Source organism: Gavialis gangeticus, unplaced genomic scaffold (assembly GCF_001723915.1).
Source record: "Gavialis gangeticus isolate Ggan-Ray unplaced genomic scaffold, GavGan_comp1, whole genome shotgun sequence".
NCBI classification, from domain to species: Eukaryota; Metazoa; Chordata; order Crocodylia; family Gavialidae; genus Gavialis; species Gavialis gangeticus.
This window is the reverse complement of record NW_017729025.1, coordinates 72,835,022-72,855,559: the sequence shown is the minus strand read 5'-3', so window position 1 is coordinate 72,855,559 and position 20,538 is coordinate 72,835,022. Positions and strand designations below refer to the sequence as shown.

At 41.9% G+C, this 20,538-nt stretch overlaps 1 protein-coding gene across 3 annotated transcripts in view; it reads left to right on the top strand.

Annotated features, from left to right (window-relative positions):
- DPH6 (diphthamine biosynthesis 6) overlaps window positions 1-20,538 on the top strand; it is a 472,782-nt gene that overhangs the window by 170,434 nt on the left and 281,810 nt on the right. For all 3 annotated transcript variants that reach the window (XM_019518944.1, XM_019518945.1, XM_019518942.1), the window contains 2 exons: window positions 9,343-9,437; window positions 18,416-18,503. In XM_019518944.1, coding sequence (XP_019374489.1) covers window positions 9,343-9,437; window positions 18,416-18,503 — 183 coding nt within the window. The remainder of the gene's footprint in view (window positions 1-9,342; window positions 9,438-18,415; window positions 18,504-20,538) is intronic.

The following is a 20,538-nucleotide window of genomic DNA, read 5'->3' as shown; positions in this document are numbered from 1 at the left end:
ACAAAAATTGTGTGATAAGCTCTGTTTTACCCTGTGATTTCATGGTGAGGGTAGAATGATGCTGAGCTTTCTGAGTTTTCCTACTTCACTTCATGTACCTTAATGAAGGAACTGTTGTATATTTGTTTAAATTTCATTTTGAATGTTGTATTCATATTGAATAGGAGTTCTTCATATGGTGTTGTGGTGTTTGTTTTAGGCTTAGAATTGGGCTGTATATCAGCAGTTCCACAATTTTGCGAGTTGGAAATACACAGTAAATTGCAAGGCTGCTTTCTGACCTATTATAGCTCTAAGGTAGATCCTACTATTATAAAATGTAGTCTTGTCTTGCTGAGCTATCACATTTATCACGTATGTCAGATCCAGCTTGCAAAACAAGATAATCATCGTTTACTCTTCTGTGAAAAATGTTAATATTTTAAAAGTGATTTAAAGACAAGTTTGTGTCACACTGGCAGCTCAGAAAATATTGCTTGTTTCTCTGACTTCTAAAGTGAACACTTGGAGCTTGATATTATGAAATGCTACATATACTCAGTTCCTGTTGATGCCAGTGAGAACTGAAAGTGCTCAGCACCTTTCAAGATTAGAACCACACTTGATCCAAAATCTAGTGACATTGAAACCTGGGGACAGCAAGGACAGCAATAAAACATCACATCTTGTAAGTGTTTGATGTTGGTATCCAGGAAGAACTGTTGTCACCAATGCTTAAACATAGAGTCAACAAAGTTAGAAATAACTAATATAATAAACAGTCCTTCCTTGTTCTTATGCTGAAATTTTTAGCTACAAAACCACTGGGGGGAGGACAAGGGGCAGAAGAAACAGGCAAATTTCTTTGTTCCTTCAGAATATTTTGTAACATTTTTCTGTAGACACAGAAACCTGTGTCTCAATTTCATTTTTTTCTGGTGGCTTTGTTTAGTTTTCATTTCAGCAGAAGCTTTTGGCAGGAAGAAGAATAAAAGGTTTTGACAAACTGTTTTGTAAGTTGTCCATTCTTATTGTATCAACATTAATTATTCTTGAGAGATTTGTCCTATAAAAAGCTTGCTGCATTTCTGACAGATGAAACTATCTTATATGTCAGGAGTGTAATTTTTGGAAATGAAAGCTTGATTAAGTGAGCATTTGGGTATTTTTTTTAGATAGCGAATGATTCTCATTAAAAGGGAAATTCTTTGATAAAATGGGTTTAAAAAGATAACTCTATCTGTACTTAAGAAAAAAACACAATTTCAATTTTCCATCATACAATAAGTAAACAGTTATGCAGTTATGTAGAGTTTTATGACAGCTGTCATCTTTGTCTCAACTATTAGAATTTTTTTTAAGAAATAAAGGTGGAAAAGTCTGCAACCAAAAATGACCATTTAGTATTTTCCTAAATGTGTGTGTGTGTGTGTGTGTGTGTGTGTGTGTGTGTGTGTGTGTAATATATACACACAAAACACTGAAAACCTAATGCTTGACATGCACTGAATCTCAGCAATACTTTTACAGTTTTTGTAGGGTACCAGAAATACATATTACATTAAATCATTTGGTAGCAAAGCAGAAATAAAACACCTAATACAAAAATAACCCAATAATAGGCTTTTGTACAATATAAACAATTTCATTGAAAATATAACAGAGAGACCAAAAGATTTTAAAAATAAAGTTGCATTTCAGCCACAAAAAACATTGGCTAAAAATGATTAAATATTTGTAAATCTTCCATGATTTTTAACCTGATAGTAAGTTGCTGTCTATAAGGAAATAACTCGGGTATCTTGGCACTTTGCAGGATTAGATCCTAAAGTAGATTAGATCCTAAAGACCCTCTACATATCAAAAAGAGAGAAGATTGATTGAGGCTCATCCTTAATTTAGAATCAGTTTGAATACAAAAAAAATTGGCTAATTGCTTCAAAGATTCTTAAATTCTTTAGGGACAATTAAGTTATCCTGCTGTATCTAACAGGCCCATACTTTCATCCACTTATCCTTCTGTAGAGCCCTACAGGGGAAGCTGTAGGGAGGGTGCAATGGTGCAGTTGTACTCTCTTTTGATTCCTGGTCCACACAAAGTTTAATGCCATCTGTCTGACAGTGGCAGCAGCGTTTCTAACCAGACATCAGTGAGGGAGTCCCTTGACTTTGTGGCTCATTATAGTCTACCTGATTCTTTCTACACTCTTAATCTAAGGTGTTAATGGCCCTCTTTCTTTTTTAATGGTCTTCAATGGTTCTACCATTCAAGCTATCCTTACTTATTCAATTCTGCTGTCTATAGCTACTCCTAGTAACATAGCTCACATTTCATAGTCATGCAGATTGTTTTTTACCTCTAGCTAGAAACATTAACTCAGGTGTGGAAATATTAACTCGGGTGAAAATTAGCTAAGGTGTGGAAATATCTTTCAGTGAAGTATTGGAGGCACTGACAAGATACTCAGGAAGGCTAGATTTTGTTTTATACATCTGAAGATTTACATTTAACTGTAATGACTACAGGACCAATAAACAACATCTTCTGATTATTTTTTGTCTAGTGTTTGTGTTTTTATAGATAATATATGATATAGCAAATTAGTGCATATTCCAGTAAAGTTATGTATTTTATTTCAACCTTAAATTGAATAATACAACTGTAGGCCCATAGCTTATTAGCGAAGCTTCTAACTTCTTTGTAACTGAAGAAAATGTGCTGTATTATATGTGGTGATGCACCACAACATCTGCACCCCCCTTTCAAATTGTTAGATTGGCCCATGGAACCCTATCTCTTTGGTCTGAGTTAATCATGTGTCCCAGTGGGACATTAGCCTTGATTTGAAGAAATCAAAAGATGAAGAATCTGCCACTTCTCTTTACAGTTTGTTCTAATGTTTATCTTACTGTTTTTTCTTCATGAAAATGTGTATGCTCTGTAGTCAAGTCTCCTCTTAATCTTTTGGGTAAGCTAAACCGACTGAGCTCTTGCATCTGTCACTGAAGAGGTTTTCTCCAGCCTTTGAAACATTTTTATTTTCTTTCTGCACCATCTTCAGTTTTTAAACATCCCTTTTAAAATGTGGTTGCCAGAATTATATGCAGCATTTCAGCATTGGTCTCACAAATGCATTTGTAAATGGTAAAATTGCCTCCTTCCCCCACTCTTTATACATACGAAGATTGCATTAGCTCTTTTTGCCGTAGTATCACAGGGTAGGTTCTTATTCAGTTGATTGTCCATTATAATCCCGAAGTTGTTTAAACAGTCAGTGTTTTTTCAAGATACAGCATTCTATACCTATAGCTAGCATTCTTAATTTCTGAACATACACATGACATTGCATTGACAGCATTAGAATATATTTGTTTGAATGGTCAGATCAGCAGCAATAATCTAAAAATACTAACGCTTAAAAATTGCCAAGCAACTTTCACCAGAATTGGTGCACATTTCACTTGGGCTTTGACCCTGCAAAGTCTTCAAGAAGTCAGTAGACATTCTACATATGCAGAGAGTGCAGTATGAATCTCTTAAAGTTGTGCCCAGGCCAGGTCTTAACAGTACTTGTTAGGCTGCAGCCTTTTTTCTGTGTATCCTCAAGCTGATGGGATGTACACTTCTTGCTCTTCAATTTCTCTTAATTGAAGTACCCATTCACTTATGTTCATAGCTTAAAACCTTCCTTTCAGGCCTCTCTTTCAGACCTTTTTTTTTCTGTTGTGATTACCACCATTTTACTGCTTTTTCTCTCTTTTCAAAATTAATAAAAAGAAAAAGATTGGTGCTTATTTTATTAGTTTATTTGGGATTGTGCTTTGACCTTTTCAGTCCCTCCTAATTTTATTTGTTACTGCACAAGGCTATACTGCTACTTTTGGGGCTTCCCTTCCTTTGTGGCCCCTCCTGAATTCTCTCCCCATTCTTTAGGTGGAGAAATTAAAGGGTTTATGTACGTATTCCTCTTGTTACAGTGTCTTACTGCTTACTGGGATTTAACCTATGCCAATCTTGTGATAGTGTCATGTCTACATCTTTTGGGCACACAAGGTGTTTACATAGTGTTATCTTTTGGGCACACCTAGAGAAGAACAAGGTGATCAAGAAATTGTCTGAGGCACTGCAAACCACATATGGCACACATGCACCCATTCTCAGCACTGCTGATTTGTAGCACTGCAGGTTTTTTTACATTGGGAGATCCTGGTTTAAAAAAAAATGCTACTAAAAAAAGCGTGCGCCACCAGAAATAGAGCCTGGCCAGCCAGAGGCACACTCTGGCTGCCAGCCAGGCTCTGAGCAGCCAGTTCAGCACTACTGCTGCCCTGGCAGGCCCCCAGGTAAGGCTGCTGGATCCAGCACAGGTGCTGGCCCCAGCCTTTTCTACCCCATTAAGGTCAATTTGTAATGGGCTGGATCACACATGCAGGGGTGTGCCCAGGGACAAATAGCAGCTACACAAATATGTGTGACTCCTATTTGTCCTGTGGAAAACATGTGCCCCTGCATGTGTATGCTCGTTGGGATGTTCCCACAAAGAGTGAGTCATGCCTGACCAATCTGATTTTCTTTTATGATAAAGTGATAGGTTCTGTGGATGGAGCAAGAACAATAGATGTGGCATACTGTGACAGGAGTATCTCACGGGGAGCCTTTCTATTGGTGGCTCCGCTTTCCTGTCTTGGGCTAACCGCCTGCTTACTCTCCTGCCATGCCTTGATCTTAATTGATTGAGTGATATAATTAGTGGGAGGCTGCCCACTTTATATGCCCGGTGTCAGGGGCACTATCTGCGGCTCCTTTTCCTGCCCTACACCGCAGCCCAAGCCTCGCAGATGGTACCTGACAGGGTTTTGCCCTACGCCTTTGGCCCTTCTTCTTTCCTTCTGGGGCTCCTCACTTGCCCCTCTCGGCTCCGGGGCTCCTCACTGCCCCCTCTCGCTCTGGGACTGGGGTCAACTGCACCCCGAATGCTGTGCCCTCTATGGCGCCAGGGTCCCCACGCTACTGTGGGGCTCCTATGAGGCCTCCACCAACCCCTACAGCCTCACCCGGTCCTCTGGTCTTATAAAACTACAAACAGAAAACTCAAGCCCCTGGGCTACAACATAAACTCTAAACCGTCCGGTCAAAACCACATTCTATCCCTACCGGGAATACTCCAAGTCATAGTGGCAACCAGGGGATGCTTCTGCAGTCTATCTCCTCACTGCCTGTGCTCCCCCCTCCTTAGCCACCAGAGGGGAACTGCCCTCCTAGCCTCATGCTTGGGCTTAAGAAGAGGCCAAGCCTTGCCCCTTCCTGTCAGCTGATCTCCTTGGTTCTCCTAGCAACCAGCACCTGTGCTGCCCTGGTGACTGGCAGTTGAGCCTCCCCCTTCTCACCACTAGGGGTCTCTCCTGAGCCATTTCTGCTTTTAGACGCAGGGCACCCAAGTGCTCTGCGACACATACCTTGACTTTAGCAAGGCTTTTGACATTCTCTCCCATGACTTTGTCATTTGTAAGCAAAGGAAATGCAGATTAGACAATAGTACTGTAAGGTGTATGTATAACTGGTTGGATCATCATACTCGAGGAGTAGTCCCCATAGCCCAGTGTCTAGTTAGGAGGATGTAGAAAGTGGGGTTCATCAGGTGTCTCCTCAGGTGTTCAGTATGGTTCTACATCTTTTTGATTAATGATTTGGATGATGGGATTAAGTGCACATTTAGCAAATTTGTGGATGACACCAAGTTGGGTAGAATTATGCATTCTCTGGAGGCTAGGGCTAGGATCCAGAATGACTTGGATAGACTGGAGAAGTGGCTGTAATCAATGACATGAGCTTCAACAAGGACAAGTGTAAAGTCCTGTACTTGGGATGGAATAACTGCATGCGCAAACAGATTGGGGAATAAGTGGCTCAGTTGCAGTGTTGCAGAGAAGGATGTGGAGGCCACAGTGGACCTTAAGCTGAATATGAACCAATTTTGTGCTCTTGTTGCAAAAAATGCCAACAGCATCCTAGGTTGTATTGTTTGTCACTTGCAAATCAAAGTAAGTCATTCTTCTGCTGTATTCAGCACTGTTGAGGCCTCACCTGGAGTACTGTGTCTGGTTTCAGGGCCCACACATCAAGAAGGATGTGAAGAGTTTGGAAAGAGTTCCGCACAGGGCAACAAAAATGATCAAGGGCCCGGGAGACTAGACTTATGAGGAAAGACTGAAAGAACTAGGCTTATTTAGCCTGGGAAAGAGAAGACTGAGGGAGGATATGATAACAGTTTTCAAATTCATGAAGGGTGATTATAGAGAGAATAGAGATTGTCTTTTCTCTATAGCTGTGGGGGACAGGACTAGGAGCAATGGCCTCAAGTTGCAGCAGGGGAAATTTAGGCTGCAGACTAGGAGGAGCTCTTTGACTATGAGAGTGGTCAGACATTGGAACAGAGAAATTGTGGAATCTTTATTCTTGGGAGTTTTTAAGGGCAGGTGGGATGGTTTAGCCAGGTTTGATCCTGTCTTGTGCAGGGGACTGGACTAGATGACCTTATGATATCCATAACATCCTTATTTTTCTATGATCCTAAGATTCCTCTATTACTTTAGAGAACCGTGTGTTCCTGGAAAGTGATCTTTGTATAGATCTCTTACACCTTGGGCCAGAAATAAGTGCAAAAGTAGACCCCAGAGGGCTTCCATAGGCAAGTCCATGGGATCTGTTTCCAGTCAAGGGATGAAACACCTATCTGGGTGCCAGTATTGGCTTATTATGGAGACCCATCTCTTTCATTCTGGAGAAATTTGCCTGAATCCTGGTGGAAGGTCCCCTATTCAGATCTTCTCACTGAAACCTGTCCTGCAGTCCTCTTACCCATCTAAATCTGAGACTTTACAGCCCCATAAGGATAACATTGAAACTTGCAGAGACTCTGGTACTATCTCTAGCTCTGTTTGTAGCCCTTTGGAAACTAACAAAAAGGTCAGGGAATTAAGTAATCCAAATCTCCTGTGGAGCAGCATTGTGGTTCTGACTTCCATTCTAGTTTTGAAATGCCTGGTCTGAATGGGGTTGTGAAAGGACTTTCTGCACCAAATTCCATTTCCTGGCACTGCCAAATTCTTTGCAGTCTGCCATGTCTGTCTTAATATGGAGCACTACATTTTCTGTTCACCAGTTATATGGTCCCACCTCTAATTTGATAAATGCACATAAAATCTTTGCTGTGAAGCTTTCAGTATTTTGTGACAATTCTTTCAGCATTCTAGGGTGGAGATTACCCAGCCTTCCTGATCTGAGCTCATTATATTCTTAGAGTATTGTTTTAGTAACTTCCATTTCTATATGCTTAGTCTTAGCCATCCTGTCCCATATTCTACATTCTACATCACTGTCCTACTGAAAACTCTGGCAAAATATTATTTTAGTTTTTGGGGCCATAGCCAGGTTATATTATCCAAATGTGTGAAGTCTGAGATTTTTCTTCAGCCTCTAGAGCGGGTAGGGCTAGGGTCAGGTGAGGCTTGACACAGAATCCAGAGCTATTCAGAAGGGTGCTGTTGAGCATGGTTGTCAGTGGCAGTGCGGCAAGTAAAGGCTGTGCTGACACGGTTCTTCTTGACTTGCCACCTGCCCCACTACATCTGTTACTGGCCCTACCAGATCCTCCATCCTGTGAGGAGCACTGTGGTCCAGATCTGGCCTGGGAGACAGTCAGTTTAATATTCCTGCTTTAGGTAAATATTAGGGCTGTATGAAATTTCAGCAGCTGTTTTGTTTTGGAGGTGTTTTGGGCTGTTTTGGTGCCCAAAACACTGAATCTGAATCAAAACAGAAGGCTCAGAAACATGTCTGAAACAAAACCAGGCACCAAAAACGTTTTCGAAAATTTCAGAGTTTCAGAGCCGTGTTTGCAGGGAAACAGCTGTATGCTGCTGCCCTGCCATGCAATTCTGTTCTGCAGGGAGCAGAGATACGTGCCGGGGGTCTCCTTGCTGCCGCTGCCTCCCTGTGCTGCCCCAGTGACATGGGGCAGCACGGGGTGGGCAGCGGTGACAAGGTGACCCTGGCACAGATCCCTGCTCCCTGCGGAGTCAGGTTGCATGGCAGGACAGCGCTGGTCCGTGCCACGCGACTTGGCTCCACAGGGAGCAGAGATTCAGGGCTGCGCAGGATGGGCAGCGGCGGGGAGGAGACCCCAGCATGGATCTCTGTTGGTCCCTGTCATGTGACCTGGCTCTGCAGGGAGCAGAGATCTGAACTAGGGTCTCCTCACTGCCACTGCCCACTCCGTGCAGCCCATGTTGCCAGGGCAGTGAGGGGTGGGCAGCGAGGAGACCCCCAGCGCTGATCTTTGCTCCCTGTGGAGCTTAGTCACACAGCAGGGACCATCAGGCTCGCTCTCCACTCTGCGCTGCTTCCCTGCCCAGTGACTTGGCATGACAGGGATCAGAGATCTGTGCAGGGGTCCCCTCACCTGCACAGAGGGTAGCAGCCCTCTTCCCCTGCTTTCCCCCCAGATGAGCCACCCATGGCCCCATCCTGCTCCTCGCTGGGGCCTTGCAGCACCCAGCCTCAAGCCCTGCCCAGCTGGGTAGGGCTCTGTGAAGCTTCCCTTGCAGCCCTTTCGAAACAGATTCGGAGGAGATTCAGCAGGGCCAAATGTCCGAAACATATTCAGCTGAAACAAAACAGGACTGATCCGAAACACCAAAACGAATCACTTAAATTGGGCAAATTAAAATTTAGAACTTTAGAATGAAAAATGGACAATTATCCTTTGGCAGCTGCCCTGTTTCCATTGTTATGTGATGTATCAGAGTTTCTCAGCAGGCAAAATCTTTTACAAATTCATTAGTTGATTTACAAATTGCATTCAATGCAAGGGTGTAAGCAGAAAAAAAATAAATAAATGTTTCTTCCTTTCAGAATGACATCCTGATTCCATTAAGGTCAACGGGCATTTTGCTGTTGACTTAATTGGATCCATGATTAGCTCATAGCTAAATATGGGAATGCATATAAAAATTATTATAGTTTTCTAGCCACTTTCCTAAGATAATCTTATTTCAGCAGCATTTCCTGTCTGCTGTGATGCAGTGGCTGTCATTTTGTATCTGGATGGTAATGATGGTCTAGTTAGAAAACAATAGGATGGTAAGTTGGAGATTGTTTAAAAATAGTATGAATCAACTTGTGTAAAACACTGTTCAGAGAAACCTGTAAACACAGGCAGGATTGTCCAGGATATGCTCCACTTTTTAGTTTTAGTGAGAAACTTAGTTTCTATAAGTGTTGGATGTACATGTACTTTCAACAAAATACACCTGAACGCACTTATGCTTATTCTAAATGCCTCTATTTCCCTCTCTTTTCAGCTTTCTAAGAAGTATGGAGTCCACATTTGTGGAGAAGGTGGCGAATATGAAACATTCACTCTGGACTGCCCTCTATTTAAGAAGAAAATCGTTGTGTAAGAAACCATTTCTTCTCTTTCCTTAAATTTAAATGATGGGAACACATTAACATTTGGCTTGAGGCAACTTTTGTTGGCAGAGGTAGAACATGTCCTCTAAGTTCACAAACACTCACTTTGTTTAACACTGGCAACGTCCTCTGAAAACCTAAATCAATATCTGACAAGATGAGGCCTTCATAGGAGGCTGTAAACTTTTTAGACATTTGCACTTTCGTTTACTTGCTGATTATGGCCTGCAGTAAAACTGGTACCTACACACTGACATTTTTATCCTTTCATGAAGTGCGAATTGCCTGTAATATTTATCTTTCATTACAGCTACATTTGATAAACTGCCACATCAGTAGCCTGTGGGTTCCATTAACTCTGTCCTTTTTTTTAACTTTAGCAACTTAGAATGACAATGCTAAACATTTTCCTTCAATTACTAAGGGGATGTTCTTGAATGTAAACTTTGCTTGAATCCATCTAATCTACACTGAGTAACATTTCTTTGCCATAAATTGTTAAAATCTGTGTAGAAGGATATGGGAAATTCCTCCATTTTGATGCAAGTTTCTCGGCACAGTGTTAAATAGCTTTGCCAGAGTGTTTCCAAGTGAAACGTTTTGACTGCTGTTCCTGTTTTTAGTCAAGTAAGCAGACCTTAGTAAAGGTGTATGAGTTTCCTTCCCATATCATTTCATTGGTCTTCTTGAGGAAGGTCAAATTATAGATTAATTGGATGTTCTTGGGGTTTTGTTGCTACAGTCTCATTATTTTATATCAGAATTATCTGTCTGTTTTAAGGAGGAAAAGGGCTTAGAGCTGGCCAACCGTGTTCTGCAGTTTCTTCAAGGAAATTGGAGTTTAAAGGAGCAGCAGCTGTGAAATAGGGATAAATGTTAAGGAGTTACCTCCTGACTAAAATAAGATCCAACCATTAATTGCATCTGGGGAGAGAAGAGGGGTTCTGCAAAATGGATCTGGATTCTAAATACGAGTAGGTGGTGGAGCCCTCATAAGAATAGGTTGTGATATATTATGAGTTTTATTGTAATATTTCTGTTGTGTGCCTCAGTTTATCCATAAAGCTAGTAAATGCGGAGACTGTGAAGAAAGAGATATGCCTATTTGTGGGAGGCGATGAGATGGACTTCTAGCATCAACTGAGTCTTGAATAGCTTTGTTGATATATCAACAAAGGTGATATGGCCAGCACCCTTGAGACTGGAGGGAAGTTGAATGAGGTGAGCATAGCATTGGAGAAATGAGTGTGGGCAAGAAGGTTTCATCTCCTGTTTGGGACAGTCTGAGGAGAAAGTCTGGAGATAAGAGGCCAGCAAAGAAGCTTGGGGGCTCAACAGTTGGAAAAGACCAGGAAGAACACAGTAGAGCAAATTTGAGGATGCCCTGGGCTATGTGGGTTGGACTGGGGACAGGAACTGATTAATCCTTTGAAGGACAGGGCAGAGAACCCCTGGATAGGTGGTCATTGCCTCAGTAAAGGTACTGAAGCAGAGCTTGGGACTTCAGGGCATTTGTCTCTTGCTGCAGAAAAGAGGATATAGACCAATGACTTGAAGATGCAGCAAAGTAGGTTTGGATAGGGTATCAGGAAAAGCTTATTCACTGTTAGAGCACTAGGGCAGTAGAATAGGCTGTTGTATAATTTCCATCACTGGAGGTGTTCAAGAAGAGGTTGAGCTATGGTCAGGGATGATCTAGGTGTATGTCTATATTCTGCTATGGGTATTTCCTATGCTTCTGGCCTTTGCTGGTTGTTGCATGGGCCAAGAGGGAATGTTTCCCTTCCTGCTGTTACATTTTAATCAGAGACATTGGCCAAAGCTGGGTATTTTGACTAGGCTGTGCCAATGCTGGTTAGAGGGTCTTGCCTGTCTGCTGAGGGTCAGACTGATTGCCATTTTTGGGGTCAGGAAGGAATTTTACCTTGTCATATTGGTATGGACTTTGAGGGTTTTTGCCTTCCTCTGTAGCAGGGGCTATAGCCCTCTTCCTGGGATCTCGTGAATGTATTTTAAGAACCTTGCAGCAGCAGGAAGTTGGCCACTAGTCCTCTGATTTACCTCTGACTGATTAGTGTTATGTCTTGTGTCTGGGTTGACTGTATAGTTTTGCTGGAAGTTTAGACATTGGATTTGTATAGGATGGGCTGGATAAGGATAATCCTGCCTTAGGCAGAGGGTTGGACTGGATGACCTGTAAGGTGGATAGAACTATATGGTAGAAAGCTGGCTGGATTGTTGGGCTCAGAGGGTAGTAATCAATGGCTGGATGTCCAGTTGGGAGCTGGTATCAAGTGAAATGCCCCAGGACATTCTTGGGGCCAGTTTTGTTCAATATTTTCATTAACAAGCTGGAAGATGGCATAGAGTGCACCCTCAGCAAGTTTGCAGATAACACCAAGCTGGGGGGAGTAGTAGATATGCTGGAGGGTAGGGCTAGGATTCAGAGTGACTTAGACAAATTGGAGGATTGGACTAACAAAAATCTCCCGAGGTTCAACAATGACAGGTGTCAGGTCCTGCACTTAGGACAAAACAATCTCGTGCAGCCATACAGGCTGGGGACTGACTGGCTGGCCAGCAACTCTGCAGAAAAGGACCTGAGGGTTACAGTGAACAATATGCTGAATATGAGCAGCAGTGTGCCGTTGTTGCCAAGAAGGCTAATGGCCTACTGGGTTGCATTGGTAAGTGTGTTGCCAGTAGATCAAGGGAAGTGATTATTCTCCTTTATTCAGTACTGGTGAGGCCACATCTGGAGTACTGTTTTCAGTTTTGGGCCCCCCACTACAGAAAGGATGTGGACAAATTGGACAGAGTCAAGCGGAGGGCAACAAAAATGGTGGGGGGGCTGGGGGACATGACTTATGAGGAGAGGCTGAGGGAACTGGGCTTATTTTGTCTAGAAAAAATAAGACCAGGGGAGGGGGTGTTTAATAGCAGCATTCAACTACCTGATAGGTGGTTAAAAAATAATAGCAGTAAGCTGTTCTTAGTGGTGGCAGATGACAGAACAAGGAGCAATGGTTTCAAGATGCAGCAAGGGAAGTTTAGGTTAGATATCAGAAAGAACTTTCTCACCAGGAGGGTAGTAAAACGCTGAAACAGGTTACCCAGAGAGGCTGTGGACTCTCCATCTTTGGAGGTTTTTAAGACCTGACTAGACAAACAGTTGTCTGGGATGATCTAGTTGGGGGTGGTCCTGCTTTGAGCCGGAGGTTGGACTAGATGATTTCTTTAAGTCCCTTCTAACCCTAATTTTCTATGATTCTGTGACCTCTAGAGATCCCTTCCAGCCCTACTTCTCTATGATTCTATGATAATGACTTCTGAAATGTTGTCTTGCTAGCTGCCAATGGTTCAATGAGCTTTTCTGGCGATTAGGAATAGGTAGAGCGAAGGTATTCTGGCTAGGCCCTTTCCCTTTTATCCACACTCCATACTTGACGGGATAGAGAAAGGAGGATTGTAGAGATGGGGCTATCTCTCTCAGGGGCACTCATTTATATCAGCTAACTAGTAAGGACTTTTTTACCTGCTTTTTCATACTGGCCTCTTGCAAAGCAGACTGTAAATTAGAATTGTATGTAGTGCTCACCTCTGCAAAAGTAACCCGCATCTAACATGAATAAAATGATTTGGACCTTCTCAAGATCCTTACTGCAGTGCTGGCCACTTGCATCTTTAGTTGAGGAGAAATGTGTGGAAGAAAATGTGAAGATCAGTAGTTTACACGCCATGAGATTTATATAATTTCTTTCAGGCAAGCTTGATTAGAATGAAACACAGCATTTTGATTTTGCAGATCTGTGGTCATATAAAGGGAACTTAGGATACTGCATGGTGAACTTTCTGAGCTGTAGTTAAAGTGTGTGATGTTTCTTTGACATTGAAGAAAAGTTACCGATGTAAACATCTTTTTTTATGTTTAGTATGGGGTCTTGATTTTGATAGATACTGAGAGATTCTAGGTAGACTATTCAATTTGCTATGCTGGTGCAGTTTCTCCGGGATTAGATTGCCATAGTTGTGATATATTTCACCTCAGTATGATTTTTGAAGTTTAAATTCAGTTTTATGAGTACCTCCAAGGACTTCCAAGGTCACTAAAATCCCAGGTAGTAAACTGTTCCAATTCTTCTCCCTAAAGGAGATCCCAGCAGAAAACATTGAAGATGACTCTTTCTTACAAAATACAAAAGGGAAAATCTAACTTGCCTATTATAGTAAATAAAGTCCTGAGTAGTATTTTCCCTGGTTGATGCTTTTATCATATGTGTAACTTCTGACAAAATGCATTTCCTCAAATTTATCCTCTGAATAGATAGGAGATATGGTAGATTTCTGGATGAGAGAAAATTGCCAGTACTGACACTTGCTTTACTGTGGAGTGATGGCAGTCTCTCTATTGTTATGGCTCTGTAACTAGTTTTTCTTTATAAGACCAGATTTAATTCTTACCCTTCCCCCTCAAGCTTTATCTGAAATTAAGTTTTATGGTCTAATTTTCTTATGTATGCTGTCTTTTTGGAAGAAAATTTATGGGAAATATCTTTTTAGGGGGGAGATGCCAGGTTTATTAAGTAAAAGATTTGAATATATGCAAGTTTAAGGATATATAAGGTGCAGGAGAGAAGGGGTGATATTGTACTAGAAACATGGGACAAAAAGTTAGATCAGATTTTGTCTGGCTGTGCCACAGGTCTGTTGTAATTCAGTTGTCATGTTATTTATGCCAGATATTGCAGAGGTGCTGTAACTCCCATTGAAGTAAGTGACAGTTGCAGATTCTCGGCTTTTTTTGAAAATGAGATTTTAATCTTTTACATCAGTTGAAGCACCCAAACAACCTGAATTTTGTTCTATACTGACACAGTGTAATAATCTTGTGTAAAATCTATGCAATGTTTAAAAAGTATACACAATCAAGCCAAACGTGATCCTGATTTACAAACAAAAGGCACTGTAGCTCTCCATTGTTGTATTTTTGTCTCAGTTTTTAATTTTAAATTCCAAGCCAGGTTTCATAAAATAAAATGATCCATTTTTTAAAACTGAACTCCCAGGTTTCAGTGAAGTCTGACAAAGGGCTTTCAGAAGTTTTCAGCTTGCATGCTTTTCTATATGCGTTATTTTTGAGAGTATAGAGGATTTGAATCCCTACCCCTATTAAGTCTTATTGACTGCTGCATCTCAGGGGAAATTTCAAACAAAAGAGAGTTACATCTTTATACTGATATGCCCCTATCACTATAATTTCAGAGCATATGACATCCATAGCACCTAAGGAGGGCTGTGGTTGTTGAAGTCTCCAAAATTTTGACAGTAAAGAGTTTGCTAATTCTTTTTCAGAAAAACTGAAAGGCCACGTCCATATGAGCATGGACATTTGTTCCTTGGGGACGAGTAGCAGTGGTGCACCTCGCGCTGCAGCTGCTTGTCCCTGGGGAATGCCTGTGCCATTCGTGCTTTGGCACATGGCAAGTTACCCCAGGGGCAGTAGGGAAGGCTGGGGTCAGTACTGGACTGGTCCCAGCAGCCTTACCTGAGGTCCTGCAGGGGCGGCAGCAGCAGTAATCCTCCTGGGCGGAGTCTGGCTGGCAGCTGCAGCATGGCTTCAGGCAGCCTGGCTTCTCTTTTCAGTCGCGTACACTACCTGTGTGTGCACTGTTCCACCTTTTTTTTCTGCAGGATATCCAGGGGTCAGAAAAGCCTGTGGGGGAAAAAAGTGGAGTGGCACATGCATGGGTAACACTCCCTTGCAGCGCAGAGAACACGTGACTGCATGGTATGTGGCGCTACAGACAACTTTGCAGCACCACATACCACATGGGCATGCTTATATGGACATGCCCAAAGTGTCCCAGATGATGAATCTTGCCTCACGCAAGTCTTTCCATTTACTTCAGTAGGCTCAGATTTCACCCGCTGTATATTTAATCTTGACATTCCAAACCATATTTGAAATACTTCATTAAGTATAACAAACAAGAGGAAGCACTTTTTAAATACAGGGCATGTTAACTTGTGGAACTCATTGCCACAGGAGATTATAGAAGCAGATCATATAACCAGGTTCAAGAAGGCATTATACAAATTAATGGAGGGCTGGTCCATTAATAATTATTAAATGGAAGAGTCAAGGATGTATCCCATGATATCCTTAAATCAATGATGGTATATAATGGGGGGAGTGGTTGGGGAAGCATGGCGGATCACTAGACACATGCCCTGTTCATAGATTCATAGATGTTAGGGTTGGAAGGGACCTCAGTAGGGCATCGAGTCTGACCTCCTGCCCTGGGCAGGAAAAAGTGCTGGGGTCAGATGACCCCAGCTAGGTTCTTATCCAGTCTCCTCTTGAAGACCCCCAGGATAGGGGAGAGCACCACCTCCCTTGGAAGCTCATTCCAGATTCTTACTGTGAAGAAGTTCTTTCTAATGTCCAACCTAAATCTGCTCTCTGTCAATTTGTGGCCATTGTTCCTAGTTCCAGGGGGTGCCCTTGTAAATAGAGCATCTCCTATTCCCTGCTGCCCTCCACTGATGAATTCATTGGTAGCGACAAGATCACCTCTCAGCCTTCTCCTGTGAAAACTGAAGAGATCTAGGTCCCTCAGTCTCTCCTTTTAGGGCCTTGCCTGCAGGCCTCTGACTGTATGAGTGGCCCTCCTCTGAACCCTCTCGAGGTTGTCCACATTCCTCTTAAAGTGTGGCACCCAAAACCAGATGCAGTACTCCAACTGTGGCCTGACCAATGCCACATAAGGGAAAGTATCACCTCCTTGGACCTGTTTGTCATGCACCTGCTAATGCATGATAAACTGCAGTTAGCTTTACTGATCACTTTGTCACATTGACGACTCGTGTTCATCTTGGAGTCAACGGTGACTCCAAGATCCCTTTCCACTGCTGTGCTGCTGAGAAGGTCCTCCCCCAGACTGTAAGTATTATGGTAGTTCTTTTTGCCTAGGTGCAGCACTTTGCACTTGTCTTTGCTGGACTGCATCCTATTTTGTTCTGCCCATTTTTCCAACCTGTCCAGATCTGCCTGGATCTGTTCCCTACCCTCTGATGTGTTAACTTTACCTTATAATTTGGTATTGTCTGCAAACTGGGACAGGGTGCTCTCTATGCCCTCATCCAAGTCACTGATGAAGACATTGAATAGTACCGGTCCAAGGACCAAGCCTTGCAGGACTCCACTGCCCACATCTTTCCAGGTTGATATTGACCCATCCACTACCACTCTCTGGATGTGACCTCCAAGCCAATTTGCCACCCACCTGACCATGTAATCATCTACATCACAGCCTGTCAGTTTATTTACGATAATGGAGTGTGATACCGTATTACAGGCCTTCTTAAAGTCTAGGTAGATGACGTCTACCTCGACTCCTGAGTCTGAGCATTTTGTGACCTGTTCACATATTCTTTCTCTAAAGCGTCTGCTTCTGCCATTGTCAAAGTTAAGATACTGAGCTAGATGGACTCACTCTGGCCCAGTAGGCACTGAAATATGAAAACAATAATCATGTAAAAAATGGAATCCTGGGGCTTCATGTTTATTTTTTCTCAGTGACTCAGTATGAAATTTATTCAGTTTGCAAGTAAGTGAAAGTTTTCTAAATACCAACCCTATAAATCTAACTTAGGGTCTGAAAACTGTGCTGGGTTCTTTCTCAATCTGATAGTAGAAACTTATTTTAGTTCATGAAGTAGGAAATATGGGTCTGCATATACAGTTAAAAAAATCTTCTATTTTAAAATACCGTTTTTCTAATTTTTTTTGTCTGTTACTATCCTTTGGTATTTTCCAGAGACATCCATCAGGAGTTGCATAGTTCAGATTCCTTAAAAACAAAGCAGTTATAAATGTCAGCATTGGATTTTCACTTTAAATCTGCATGTTTTTATCTTGGTATTTCAAACCTACAATAAATATATCCAGATAAGAATGGAGCAGGTCCTCATCTTTTGGAAGTTGAGACCATGACTCTGTTTTAAACCATCAGAGGGTTTGGTTCAAACTGCTTGGGGAGGGTGGCAGGGGGGTTAGTAGCAGAAACATTCATTTGCTGCCTGACCATGGAGAGTGGTTTTCTCTAGCCATTTGTAGAGTCTGTCATTTAATCAAATTAAATTTAGAATTTGATCTCTGGTCATCTTTCAGTTTTACTGGGAGTAGGCTAATAAGCTGGAGATTCACCAGTGTCACAGTAGGCTATCTGTACCTATATTTCCTTGGTGAAGATAGCAAGACCAGTGTAATTACTAGTGAACGATCTGTGTCAGCAGCTTTATTGAGTAAAACCAAATCTGAGAATTTTTATGCATATGATTTTCTCTTATACCTTCTGTGAATTGTTTTGTTTCTCACCTTCTGAAACTGTATTTCCCCTAGCTATCTTAGCTCCATTGCTAAATTATCTTGTTTTGAAACAGTACAGATGGGTGCAATAGATATTGCCTCTTGTGAATTGGAAATGACAGATTATCAAAATGAAGACTAAAAATTAACTCATTTGAATCATGGATCTGAAGTTTACCACTGCCATTGATGCACTTAGCATTAGCAACTTGTGTCTGGTGATCTTAAGCATCGGGTGCAAGTTAGTTAAATTATACAATCTGGCTTCTCAGTAAAAAAAAATATTATAAAACCAATTCTGTAGGGTGTGATTCCTACACCATTATTCAGAAGAATGGAATGAGGTTATCCAAAGATTTAAAATGCTGCTGAAATAAAAACTCAGTGGTATTCTTTACTGACATTAGAACTTTAACCATGATGTCATTTTTACTGACCAAACAGGACAGGCTTGATTTTTATTTTCATTTTTATTAAAACCTACTTACACTGGTCTGGCAGTATAAAATAGACTTAAACTAGATGTAAATTATGTTTATGCTAAATTAAAATTTCTTTCACTGACTGGTGAAATGGGGTGTTTTGTCTTTCAGGGACTCATCTGATGTAATTATACATTCGGCTGATGCATTTGCACCCGTGGCCTATCTTCGTTTTCTAAAATTACACTTAGAGAATAAGGCAAGTACACCTTTCCAAATATCAGGTTCTTTTTCATAGATGCAAAACATATGTACGCTTTTCTTATGTCACTTTTTCTCATTTTAGAATTAATCTAGTTTTTCTGCAATATTCTTTTTTTGTTTTCAGTAAAACCTGAATATAGTTTAGCTAATTTTCCAAAGTTGCCATCAGAAAGACCTGAAACAGGTGCTCACTTGTGCCAAGTGAATTAATGGGGTTAGAATTTTTGTAGCATTTCTCATCTTGAAACTTCCAGGTGCTTAGCAGACAATGCTTAGCCAAGTACACCCTAACCACTGAAGTGCAGCCACCTATCCTGTGGAACACAACTGATGCTCTTATATTTGTGCACCCTACAAAGCATTATTAACTCACTGTGAGGTGACTTTTCTTGTTAATATTTTTGATGAAAAGTCATTGTAAATAAGAGTTTTCTTTGACCAGTGTGTTTTTATTGTATATACCAGAACGTCATTTCACATGTGGACTCTGGCACAAGATGGTATTAGTTCTAATTTTGAGAAGCAAAGAATCTTTTCATTAACCTTCACACCATCTACTTTTATTTTAGTCAACTGCACAGTAAACTGAATTTCTTGCAAAAGGAAATATTTTCTCAGTTTAGATTAGACAGTAGCAGTGCTATGATACGATAGCTGATACACACAGAAAACTTAAGATAATATTATCAATAATTCAAAGGGATTCAGTTTTTCACGATATGATTCCATAGAAAGTGCGCATTACAGCAATAAGACTATAAACAGATATTATATTTGTCATGGGACCAATTTATGCTGCAACTTTTCCCAGAGCAGAGATGTGGCGGGATTGCACATGCCACATCTTCCAGTCAGGTTTAGAGTGGCTGAATGCATCACCACTCTTCCGCCAGCAGGTGGCAAGAGAAAACACACATGCATCCCTTGCTCTGGTCATGTGTTTTTAGGTTCCCCTGACCCTTCCAGTGCCAAACAGAGCCCCCGTTGGTTGTTCAAATTGATGGTGGTAACACTTTTGTGGAAGGGAATTTGATGTGATTAACTGGCTTGTGCCCCTCACTACTTACATGCATCTCCACTGCATTTATGCTGACTCCAGTGACCATGACCCAGAGCTTCCACCACTGTGAGCTGCTTTGGATTTGTATGTGGTTTTCACCTTGCTGGCCCAGCATTGTGAACTCATGTGTAACACTGAACAGAAAAAATAATGTAATCAGGCTCTGATGACCACCTTGCCTACTTCCATTCATTCTAGGTACAAGGGAGAAGTACTTGTGAGGGAGAGGTTTGTGTGTAGTTGCTGCCCAGCAATGGCTACCTCCAGCTCCTAATACATGGCAGCGGCTGCTGTCCTGAAGATTTTTTGGCCACAGATCAGTACATTGTGGCCAGCAGATATGGGAGTGGCTTCAAACCATGTAGCAGTTTTTCTAGGCCAGGGAGATGATCAGTGACTGGTGGGGACAGATTATAATGGCTGCCTGGGACAACAAGCAGTAGCTCACAAACTTCTGCATGTTCAGGGGCTACTTTATAGAGATTGATGCCAAGCTTGCCCTACACATACAGCAGCAGGCAATGACAATACGGTCTCCCTTATCCATGAAGAAGCGTGTTGCTACATGGAGGCTCACAACCCCAAATTGCTTCCAGTCTGTGGAAAGCTATTTTGGGGTTGGCAAGTCAATGGTGCAAGGAGGTGTGTGTGGTGATCCAATGGGAGATGGCCTTGCATATCATAAACCTTGCCTACCCACAGGAGGTCCTAGATGCAGTTGCCAACCTGAGGTTCTCTAACGGCCTTGGGGCTGTTCATGGTACACCTTTCTCCCATGTACTGTGGCCATGACTTCATCAACCAGAAGAGCTACTTCTCAATTGTGCTTCAGGCAGTTATGGACCACTGTGGCTGTTTCCCGCACGTAAATATCAGCTGATTGGGCATGGTGCATGCCAGCATATTTAGGTGCTCTGTTCTCCCTGATCTGCTGGAGCAGAGGTATTTTGCCCCTGGCCTGCCTGACATC